Below are 12,048 nucleotides of genomic sequence, written 5' to 3'. Positions count from 1 at the left end.
AATGTATTCATTTTCCTTCGGCTTAGTTTCTTTATTCATCAGGGGTAACCACAGCGGAATGAACCGCCAACTTATCCAGCATATGTTTTAGACAGCGGATGACCTTCTAGCTGCAACCCAGCACTGGGAAACACTTATACACTCTTACATGCACACACAAACACAACAGACAATTTATTTAGTTAGAAAGTCCAAAAATATAAAACTTAACTTTTACCATACACCACATTGCTTTTAATGCCAACCGCAGAAGTCTTTGGCTAAGGGAGCTGAATGGAGTGAGGACCTAAACTAAAAATGCTTGACTTTGCAGTTCTCATTTCATATCAGGTAAGTTCACGTTTTGCTAAATCATACACATTACTCATTTTTGATTGCAGCAATTATTTCAGCAAGAATAGTTAATAATGGTTAATTAAACTGCGGACACTGAATGCTAAGAATGAAATGTAAAAGTGTAAGTTCACATACCCTGCCGTACAGGTGCAGTTCGCTGTCAGAATGCAGTTGTTTTGCTTGTTGATGATTACCCAGGCCTTGTATAGCTCCATCTTCTTTCTTTGCCAATGTCTAGGCAGAACCTCGGTTTTTAGCACTACATAGTTTTGAATCTGGTAATCATGGAACATTATTTTTTGCATATGACCACACAGAACAAAATTGTTGACATCCAAGGACTAGTAGGCCTTTAACTTCTCTCTTATAAAATCACTTGGAGTCTCATTAAGATATACTTGTATATTTCAGGCTAAATGCTTGGCCATTTTGGCTTATCCAATATCTATTGCACTGTTAAAAAAATTAGTTAAATTTACGGAAAATCCCAAACCAGAACAATACAAAACACTCTACTGAAATATTAGCTCCCAAAAACAAAATAAAGGAAAAGAAAGAGATTGTATGAACTTTAAGCTACTTAATATATTCATACTGCAATGCATGCTGGGATTTTTGTACTTTGCTGGCACCCAGCATGCATTGCAACATGAATGAATTAAGCAGCTTTTTTTTTGCAACCGTGGTTGAGGTTCATATCCTGATTCTTGATGTATGTGTGTCATAATGTGCAGCTGGAGCTTTCAAGGTTTTGTGCATGAAACTAATGGAATTATAATTTCTTTTAATTCCTTGATAATTGTTTGTTGAACCTTCATGGGAAGCTGTAACATATCCCAAACAATATCAAATAAAACTATTTTCTATGGCCTAACTTATAAAATACTAGAAATCATTTATGTTACGATGAAGTACATACTGTATAGTTTGTCATTGCCTTTCTTGTTATAACTGGTGAGTTTCAGAAACACAGTTATAACAGCCAGAGAAACATTAAGACAGAAGAGTACAGGTTCAAGAGCCCAAATAAAGCAGCCTCTGAACTCCATGATGGTGTGGTCAAATGAAATATTTTTAATAAAATTATAAACCTCTGTTAATTATCTAATATTCTTTCAGATATGAGAGAATTGAAGTCAAACTGTAATCATTGAAGCTGCTGTTATTTAATGGAGTTGTTTAATCTTCTTTTAATTCAGTTGGTTTGGTGTGAGGCTGTGTCGGTAGTTTTATTTCTTGATTTTTCCTTTAGTGATTGTGCTTGTTAACAGCAGATGTTCATCAGTGTCTGAATTCAGCCATTTGTGGACATTCACTCTGTCTAGTGGACTAAACTAATTGACTAATTTAGGGACTAGTGAATGAGGTAGTGTGGTGAGATTTTAGACACTAATTAGTTTCTCGAAAGGTAAGATCTGTTACAGCTATTTTCCGTATTTTGTACAGGAATCAGCTGCTAATCATTTAACAGGTTTTCACTGTAGACTGTACAGGCTTTTACTGTTAAAAATCACAGACATTTATTTACAGTGTGGGAGGGTGATATCGCAAATGAACCTGTCAGATGAACGCCACTCACTTTAACACTAATTTTGCCAAATAACTGTGCTTATCACCGGATGACAAGCTGTTATAATACGCTGAAAGCATTTTGTAAATAATATATATAATATGTAATCAATATAACTTATTTCTTAGACACTACCAAACTCTGTACCGCATCGGATGTCATTCCCTCACTGTAAATGCTAGTGCTCTCGTTTTTTTTCTGCAACCTCGCTACGCACGTATCCTGGATGTTTACAAACATGGTAATCCATCTATAATATTCATATTTAAGTTTATTTAATGATTTATTTTTAAGTTATTAAAAATATAATATGCTATAAGGTTAACTTATTTGGTTTTACATATATAAGTACAGTACATAAAACAATTAAGTTTTCCACAAAAACTAAAGAATTTTGTTGATTTAGCTTATTTTAAATAAGTAGTTTGAACAAGCAGCAAAAATCCCTTTTGAGAGCACACTCCTCAGAACTCAATGCATTCTGGTTAGAAAGTTTGTCTGACTTTGATCTGCACTTCACAATCCTTTGCTACCATAACAGCAATATGAGACCAGACAGATGAGATGACAAGCAAGCTTTGCAGTAGACTTCTACCCTTCTAAGTCTGACTGTTTTGTGTACTCGTGGACTTAACAGACATGTGTACACAGACATTCAAGCGTAATACTTGGGATGCACTGTAAAAAGTGATTAGCTGACTTTACTTTAAAAAGTGAGTAAAGCTGTTACCTTAAAGCTGCTGTAAGTTATTGACTCGTCCAAAGCATAAAAATACCATAGTATATATGCAGATATTTAAGAAACATGCTAAGTGAACATTCTTGTTTATCTGAAAAACAATGCTGAAGTCAAATATTCTGCTTTGCAACCTCCGGTGGAGAGTAGCAGACTCCAAAATAAGACGCAGATTTAGGGCACTATCATACACCCGGCGCAATGTGACGCATGGCGCAGCGCAATAGTCTTTTGCTACTTTCAGCTCGGTGCAAGGGTCATTTTGAGGTGTTGCGCCATACTGTTTAAATGGCAAATGCATTTGTGCTTGTATGTGCACTTATAGGCGTTCTGGTCAAAAAAAGCAGGCGTGTTTTGGCGCGTTGCTATTTTGAGAAACTGTAAATAGTCTGTTCTTTAGACCAGAACAAAGCCGGTCTATTGTCTGGCGCAAAGTTTGCCTTGCTTACACACTACACACAAGATGTAGAGCAATACGCAAATATCTTTACACATGAAAAATATAATATATTAAGGATATATTTATATTTTTTGTTTTTTATATATATGATAAGGATATATATAGGATATAAATATAAATGATTCAAATATAACAAAACATATAAATTTCTAGCCTACATGAATTTAAAAACCACTGCCTTACTTTCTTTATCTCGGTAGGCTTTTTCAGTTCATTCAATTTGCTTTTGTATAATGTTATTATTATTAGCAGTATTATTTATTATATGCATATTTATATTTGTTTTATTAAAAACAAGCTTAGATTTGTCCATCTGTCAGGTTTTAGACCATATGGGGCATGGCAGGTGTATTTGGAAATAACTCAGTATTTTGAACACACTTCGTTATTATTGTTCATTTATTCGTTTGCTGAAAATTAGAACTGAATTTAGAAATGGTTTTGAAACAAATATTTGTGCGCTTAACAAACAAAATTAATTATTTATAGGCTAATTGATGTCTGTGTGAAAAGGTTTCCCCATCCACGAGAGCAAAAGCGAAAGTGAACTTACTTTACGTCATGTTAATAGCAAATGCGCTTATGGCGCGACGCAGCTGGCTCTTAAAGGGAATGGGAGATGAGACTCTGATTGGTTTATACTCAAAACACACCTAAAACTCATTAAGAAAATAAACTCAACCCTTTTAGAACATGCGCCACGACGTTAAGCGGATTTTCCCGTCCTTAAATTAGCAAAAATGCGTTCTGACACGCCCTGAAAGCATTCGCGCCCTGCGTTTTTTGTGGCCCGCGCCGACCGCTGTACTCTGACAGAATCAGCGGAGCGGGGAGCGAGAGATCTGCAGAGTGGATGCAGGCGTACTGAAGAGCGGTGATATCGCGCGCGTACTGATCAGCTGTGTTGTCGCGCGCGTACTCAAGAGCGGTGGTGTCGCGCGCCTACTGAAGGGCGGGACCGAAGGTGTGTCGCATCGCGGGGGCACTTTTGATCATTTTGGAAGGGCACTTCCTATCCAAGACTAAAAAGGGCATGTGCACTGCACAGGTTGAGCCCTATGTGTGCACGTGCCTGGCGCGCCTACTGAAGGGCGGGACCGAGGGTGTGTCGCGTCGCCGGGGCACTTTTGATCATTTTGGAAGGGCACTTTCTATGCAAGACTAAAAAGGGCATGTGCTCTGCACAGGTTGAGCCCTATGTGTGCACGTGCCTGCCCTGCATCTTATATATATTATCAGCCTGATCTCACGAGAAAACATAAGTATTTTACGTTTTGCCAGTTTAGTGGCTAATTCGTACGAATTCGTACGAGTTCAGTCGTACAAAATGGTACGATTTTTAAAAGGAGGCATGGCACCTGACCCCACCCCTAACCCCAACCGTCATTGGGGGATAAGCAAATCGTACTAAATTGTACGAATTAGATCGTACGAATTCATAGGAATTAGCCACTAAGTGATAAAGTTACGAATTGCCATGAGATTGTGTTGATATAATAGGTAGATACAGACTGGTACAGACTGATGTGACTGGAGTGGGGTGGGGGTGTTTTATTTATACATATATACGCCTTTTTTTTAGGTGAGGGAATGGAAGTTTTGAGTGAGTTCCCCCACTTTTTTCCCTAGGACTTCAATAAGTCAAAGTACAGGTCTAGACTTAATGATGATCATCTTCAAGCCATACTGAGGGTCTCAACTGCTTCTGCTCTAAAGCCAAATGTGGTTCAGATTTGTGAGAAGAAGCGCTGTCAAGTCTCTGGCAGCAAGAAGTAGGCAAAAGATGCCATGTTCAGAAGAACTGTTCATAATCTTCACTCAATGTTCTATTAATGTTCAGGACACTTCATGTTCAGAAGAAATAATTAAAACTGTTAATAATGACATGAGGACTTTTTTTTGTGAAATCCCTTATGCGGCCCAGCCTCACCCAGACTTTGCCTTTGAACCAGGAATAGGCAGATCAACCAATGGGAGTCAAACTTGAAAATGATCAATTAAATATACTATGTGCATTTTTAAGTTAAGTCAACTTAAAAGTTCCAAATTTCAACAAGTTCACTCACTTTAAGTAAAGTCAACTTGTCCCTTTTACTGCAGCAGATTTACTTGCTTTAAAAAAAAAGTAAAGTAACCAATCACTTTTTACAGTGTTAGGCTCCTTGTAAACCCTAAAATAGCCACTGACTAGCTTAACTGACCAATCAGAGTTGAGTGCTGCTTGTGTACATTTCATAAACCCAATAATGCATATAAAATGTAGGTTTCATTGATTTTCTGCAGTACAAATTCACTCATTCATTTTCCTTCAGCTTAGACCCTTATTTATCAGGGGTCACCACAGCGGAATGAACTGCAAAACTATTCCAGCATATGTTTTATGCAGCAGATGCCCTTCCAGCCACAACCAAGTATTGGGAAACAAGGTTGGACTAGCCATAGGGAGCACAGGAACATTTCCTGGTGGCCTGATGGTCTTCTGACCTGCCACCGTGATTCTGGCCTGCCGTCTATGCCTCCCCACCCACCCCCGCTCTTCACTTTGGCCTGACCTTCAATAACTTTTCCCAGTTGAAAATGCTGTCCCAGTCTGCATGCAAACTCCACACAGAAAACTCCACACAGAAATGCCGACTGACCCAGCCGGTACTCGAACCAGCAGCCTTCTTGCTGTGAGTTGACAGTGCTAACCACTGAGCACCATGACACCCAGTTACAATTTATTCATTCATTTTTTGAGTTCATTCATTTTTTGCTTAGTCCCTTTATACATCGGGAGTCGACACAGTGGAATGAACCACCAACTTATCTAGCATATTTTTTTCCCAGCAGATGCCCTTCCAGCTGCAACCAATAATTGGGAAACATCATACACTCTTTCACACTCATACACAATTCACCTATACCGCATGTCTTTGGACTTGTGGGGGAAACCGGAGCACCCGGAGGAAACCGCACGTGAACACAGTGAGAACATGCAAACTCCACACAGAATCGCCAACTGACCTAACCGAGGCTTGAACCAGCGACCATCTTGCTGTGAGATGACAGCGCTACCCACTGCGTCGCCCAGTTACAATTTGTGAATCTGCAATTAGCTGCAGTATGGTTATCAGAACAAATAGCAATAAATGTGCATATAGTATGCAGTCACACCTGTCTTATAGATTAAGCTGTTAATGGACTTATTTTTTCCTTCACTTGGGCTTGATCCAGACCTCACAGAGGCTTCCATTTGGTGAGTCTAACTTTATTTGCTGCACTCTCTGGCCACTGCCCTACACGATTACTGGAGTCTCTATATCTGGTTAGGACTTTTTCGATTAGCCAGTGCTAAAAGCGGTGGATTTGATTTCAAACTCTTTTTATTAGGTTTACCTAACGAGGACAGTTAGACCACAGAGCAGATACACTCCCCTGGATCTCCAGCAAATAATATTACATCTGCCTGCTCAGGAAGCCAGGGAAACTCAAAATGTTATTCACACGGCTCTGCTGTCAAAATAACATGGCTCCGAAGCCTCACAATCCATTCTTCATCCAATATGGCTTAATGCAAGGTGTAGAAGACAGGTCAAGACAACAAACAACTGGAGTAAACAAAGATATATCTCTCGCAGCTGTCTGTTTTTAACACACACACAAAAATATAAAGTATAGAGTTCAGATTTGGGCATCACGGTGGCGCAGTGGGTAAATTTAATTTACTTGATACTTAACACACCTGATTCAGATCATCAGTTTATTAACAGTGAGATCCATGAACTAATCCTTGTGGGGAAAATAAGAGAAACATACAAAATGTGCAGGGTGTGGATGGCACGAGGACCAGAATTTTGAATCCCTGATCTAAATAACAATGGCTGTCACATCTACATTTGTTCAGTTTTAATGTCTTTTATTTTTTAAGTAAAACTCATGCTTCCTGTACCGTGGTATTTTGCTATCTGATCTGATCTGATGTAATCTTGTTACTATATGTTTCCTTTGGTTCAAGTCATGTTGGAAGGATAATTGAAAAGCAAAGGAAAGATTGTTGAAAATGTTGTTAAATGCACAAACACATGGCACTGAGGTGCTTACAACGACCCGAGTTTAATTCCCTGCTCGAGGTCCTTTGCCGATCCTTTCACTCTCTCTGCTCTCAATGCTTTCCTGTCTGTAATCCCTACTTTCCTATCCTAATAAAGGTGAAAAGCCCCTAAAAATGTATTATAAAAAAGGAAACTCCGGGTTTTGTTTAAGCTTTGAGTTTTTTAGTTAAGCTTTGATTACAGACGTTAAAGTTTCTTCATGGAACCACTAAAGTTTATTTTTAAATAGAGAATGTGTAAATTATATGTAGAATAGACCTATATTTCTTTATCTTGGGCTGCACGGTGGTTCAGTGGGTAGCACAATCGCCTCACAGCAAGAAGGTCGCTGGTTTGAGCCTTAGCTTGGTTAGTTGGAGTTTCAGTGTGGAGTTTGCAAGTTCTCCCCGTGTTCGATTGGGTTTCCTCCAGGTGCTTCGGTTTACCCCACAGTCCAAAGACAGGTGAATTGCGTTGGCTAAATTGTCTGTAGTGTATGTGTGTAAATGTAAGAGTGTATGGGTGTTGCAGCTGGAAGGGCATCTGCTGCATAAAACATATGCTGGATAAGTTGCCAATTCATTTCGTAGTGGCGACCCAAGATTAACAAAGGAACTAAGCCGAAAAGAAAATGAATGAATTAATTATTTTATCTCTACACTGTAAAAAAATATATGATCAATTAGTCCTGACATCATATGTTTGTAGGTCATTGTAACTTATTAAACTAAGTTAATCATTCTAACTTAATTTTATATGTTTCGCAAGCTGTTTTAATTCAGTTTAACATAATACAAATTGGCAATGCGGTGGTGCAGTAGGTATTGCTGTCGCCTCACAGCAAGAATATCGCTGGTTCGAGCCTCGGCTGGGTCAGTTGGCGTGTCTGTGTGGAGTTTGCATGTTCTCCCCATGTTTGCGTCAGTTTCCTCCACAGTCCAAAGACATGCGGTACAGGTGAATTGGGTAGGCTAAATTGTCCATGGTAATTGAGTGTGTATGGGTGTTTCCCAGGGATGGGTTGTGACTGGAAGGGTATCCGCTGCGTAAAACATGTGCTGGATAAGTTGGTGGTTCATTATGCTCTTGCGACCCCGGATTGATATGGGGACTAAGCTGAAAAGAAAAGTAATGAATAAATGAATAAAATAAGTTCAATGGACTCATAAGGTTAATTTGATTCAGCTTAAAAAATTAAGTGTACATGTTTATCTTTTTAACAAGAATTAAAAACAGAAGTTGACTCAACAAAAAAATTAACAGATTTTTTTTAATGGACTTAACTTTTAACCCAAGTACTTAACGATTTAACTTGAGTCAACTTAAAAAGCTCTGTAGCAAGTTGTCTGATGCTTTAATATAAGAAGAAGATATTAACAAGTAAAATAACATTAACTAATCTTAAATTATCTGTTCTTAAATCTGTCGAAAAGTGGTTTTAACATTTTATCTCGCACCCGCTTTAGACACGTTTAAAACAACAATGAAAACATACATGACTGACATTTTCCAAATTCGAAAACATTGTCAAAAAATAACTTTCAAAACATAAATGGTATTTCCTAAACAACCAATATGTGTACAAAAAGTACACACTGGCCATACAATTCTTTCCTATTCTTCTTAATATTGTCATTATTACACAGACAAATCGAGATATATTCATGAAGGACTCTCTGGCGCGCGCGCTCTCCACTTGAGTGGGCTGTCAGGAGTGAGTGATGGTGTCGCGCGCATCTCATTCGGTCACAGTTCTCGCGCTCAGGTGCGGAACTCTTGCTCAATCCTGAAGCTTTTACTCCCACCAGCAGGGAAATCAACACAGCAGCATGTCGCGGTACCCCGCACTGCCTCTTTTGCCCGCACGCCGAGTGTAACCCCGCCAAAAACATTCTTACTACTTTTGACATTTCAACAAACTCACAAAAGCCATTTCTTGAGCAGTTTTTGAGCAGTTTGCCAAGTCACCGGACCACCGAAGATGCCCCACCAGGAGCAGGTGATCGCTCACGGGAACCTCTGTGCCCCGGGTCCTCCAAACAACGCTGGGTACAACAGCAACCCGGTGCCAGTCATCATTCAGACAGAGTCCCGCGATAAATGGAGCAAAAAAATGGATTTTCTTTTATCGGTCATTGGATTTGCGGTAGACCTCGGAAATGTTTGGAGATTTCCATATATCTGTTATCAAAACGGCGGCGGTAAGACTTTTACTTCATGAACCATTTTAAAAGTTCCATCTAGATTATCTTCTATGTAATTGTCATATTATGTAAATAAATGTTAACATAAATGATCATGTATTTAAATGTGAGGAGTTTAGATGCAAAAACCTCAAAGCGCCGTCTGAAATTTCAACCGAAAATAAAAAATGTTCTTAGCCTTTTGTTTATGTTGATTTATTTTACTTTAAATATCTTTGAAATCTTCAAAATGACTAAACAAGGTAAAGAATTTAAATGTGCAAAGGAAGATGTTTTGTTAGGTACACTGAAAAAAATAATTTCTTCAAAATTGTTGCAAACAATTTATATGGGTTGAACTTCAACAAATTAAATGTAGTAATGTTCAACTTAATGTGTTTGTTTAAATTCAGCCCAATAAATTGTTTACAACCACTTAACTTAAAAAAATGTATAATCCAAAGAATCACCTTTGAATTTTTTTTCAGTGTAGATAAGTTGTCCAAGGTGCTGATTATTCATTTTAAGCGTTTTTTAGAATTAATTTAGGTTCTTTTATTAACATTTTATTATTATTTCATTTTATTAACATTTAAGCATCTAAACAAGACTTTAAATTACTTATGCTACATTTTAAAACACAATTAAAGTCATGCCAATGCCACAAGCTCAACTGAAATCAATAAATAAATAAAATTAGAAAGTTGTTTAATCGAGACTAAAACATATTTAAACCAAGTTGAAATAACAGAACTTTCTTTTTTTGTGCGTATGTGAAGTTCAATTGATCAAAGATTTTGTTTCCATTTATTATGATGTTTAAGTTTATATTTACAGTGTGTAATTTAAGATTGAATAAAGTATTCAGTGTGGTATTTGTCTTTTTAAATCAGCCTCATTATATGTAACAAACCTAAAATAAAATGTTACTTTAATATAGGGGCTTTATCAACACTCTTTCGCAGGAGTTTTTTTTTTAATCCAGTCACAATCTGATTCATTGTTTAAATGATGTTTTTTTAATTGGTGCATTCATAATATATAAAATAATGCTTATTATTGGTTATTATAATATTTAAACGTATGCACCTGCAAATAAAATGTCAGCTGCAGTCATTAATCATGCTTGAGGATATTCATGCTTTAAACAGGGCAGATACTGAGATCAACAGGTGTCAGACTATACATCTATAATCTCACCCTATTCTTTTAAACATAGCTTTCCTGTTAGTTTCTGAAATTAATGATATGAAATGGAACTTATTAAAGCATAATAGCAAATATGGTTCTATAAAGATGACACATCTCCGTTTGTTAAAGGAAAACATGATGACTATCCTGCATTTTTACCAAGATTTATATTTATTAAACATATATATTATCAGGCATATTTAGAACAAGCATTATGTTAACAATTATGTTAAATATCTCAGTGCAGCCCTAAAACAAAAAATAACTATCATTTTAAATCTGTATACTTCTATATCCTTAATTCAAATGACTGTTCACTTAATTAGGTTATGTATTTTAATTGGTATAGTAGGTCAGACAATTCCAGAGCAGTATATATGTTTAGGTGAAGGAATGAAAATTAAGTTTTATGGGGGACAACTTAATTGTTTTATGTTCAATCCACTTAAATTTGTAATGTTGTCCCAAAACAAATCGATTGTGTGGAACTCAGCACTTTTTACAGTCTACAAATTAGTCACAACAACATATTTTTAAATGTTAATTTAACTTGAGCTAGCTGAGTTTGACTTTTTAGGTCAGTTTAATGTAAGTTAAAAAGACTTTAAAGTTTAAGTTGATAAAACTTAATTCAAGGGAATCACTAACTTTGACAATGTATGCAATAAATAAAGTGTTTCTGCATTACAGTCTTACAAACATTCCCTTTTCATTATGTTTAAAGTCTGGATACATGTAAAAATGAAAAGAGACCAAGACTAAAATATCATCGCTGACATCATATCTGCAGCCCTAAAACACCATAAAATTATCATTTTAATTCTGTATACTTCTATATCCTTAATTCAAATAACTGATCACGTAATTATTTTATGTATTTTAATTAGTATACAGTAGGTCAGACAATTCCAGCGGTATATCTGTTTAGCTGAATGAACATTGAACATTTTTTCACCAATAATTTAATAATTTGTAAAGTTATTTGAAACATTAGATGCTATTTCTGTAATTTGAGGTCGCAAGTATAATAATGCCTGTTGTAAACCTATTATAATTGCTTTCTGCAGGTGCATTTCTTATTCCTTATGTCCTGATGGCTGTATTTGGTGGAGTGCCACTTTTTTACATGGAGTTAGCTTTGGGACAGTTCCATAGAACGGGTGCCATATCCATATGGAAACATATCTGCCCTATTTTTAAAGGTAGGATACAGTAATTGCATCTAATACACTCAAAAAAATTATGTTTGCTACTTGTTCAACCTACTTATTTAACATGAGCTGAATCAACACAGTTTTTGAGTTTTTGATTGTTGATTGTTTTATGTTCAACCCACTTAAATTTGTAAAAACTTATAAGTTAGCCAAATTTCTTCATGTTGTCCCAACACAAATCGATTGTGTGGAACCCAGCATTTCTCACTGTATATAATTATATGATCAAATAAGTCACAACAACATATTTTTTAATGTTAATTTAACTTAAATGTTAATTTAAGT

At 36.6% G+C, this 12,048-nt stretch overlaps 1 protein-coding gene across 3 annotated transcripts in view; it reads left to right on the top strand.

Moving 5' to 3' along the window:
• The window catches only part of slc6a4b (solute carrier family 6 member 4b), a 39,568-nt gene that overhangs the window by 10,184 nt on the left and 17,336 nt on the right, over window positions 1–12,048 (top strand). The window contains exons 2-4 of one of the 3 annotated variants that reach the window (XM_087252826.1): window positions 251–330; window positions 9,120–9,376; window positions 11,617–11,751. In XM_087252826.1, coding sequence (XP_087108952.1) covers window positions 9,157–9,376; window positions 11,617–11,751 — 355 coding nt within the window. In that variant the 5' untranslated portion in view covers window positions 251–330; window positions 9,120–9,156. 3 annotated transcript variants of the gene reach the window in all.

Source organism: Danio rerio, chromosome 5, assembly GCF_052040795.2.
Source record: "Danio rerio strain M-AB ecotype USA chromosome 5, GRCz13ab, whole genome shotgun sequence".
Classification (NCBI taxonomy): Eukaryota; Metazoa; Chordata; class Actinopteri; order Cypriniformes; family Danionidae; genus Danio; species Danio rerio.
Note: the sequence above shows the minus strand (reverse complement) of the source record. Positions and strands in the feature narration are given on the sequence as shown.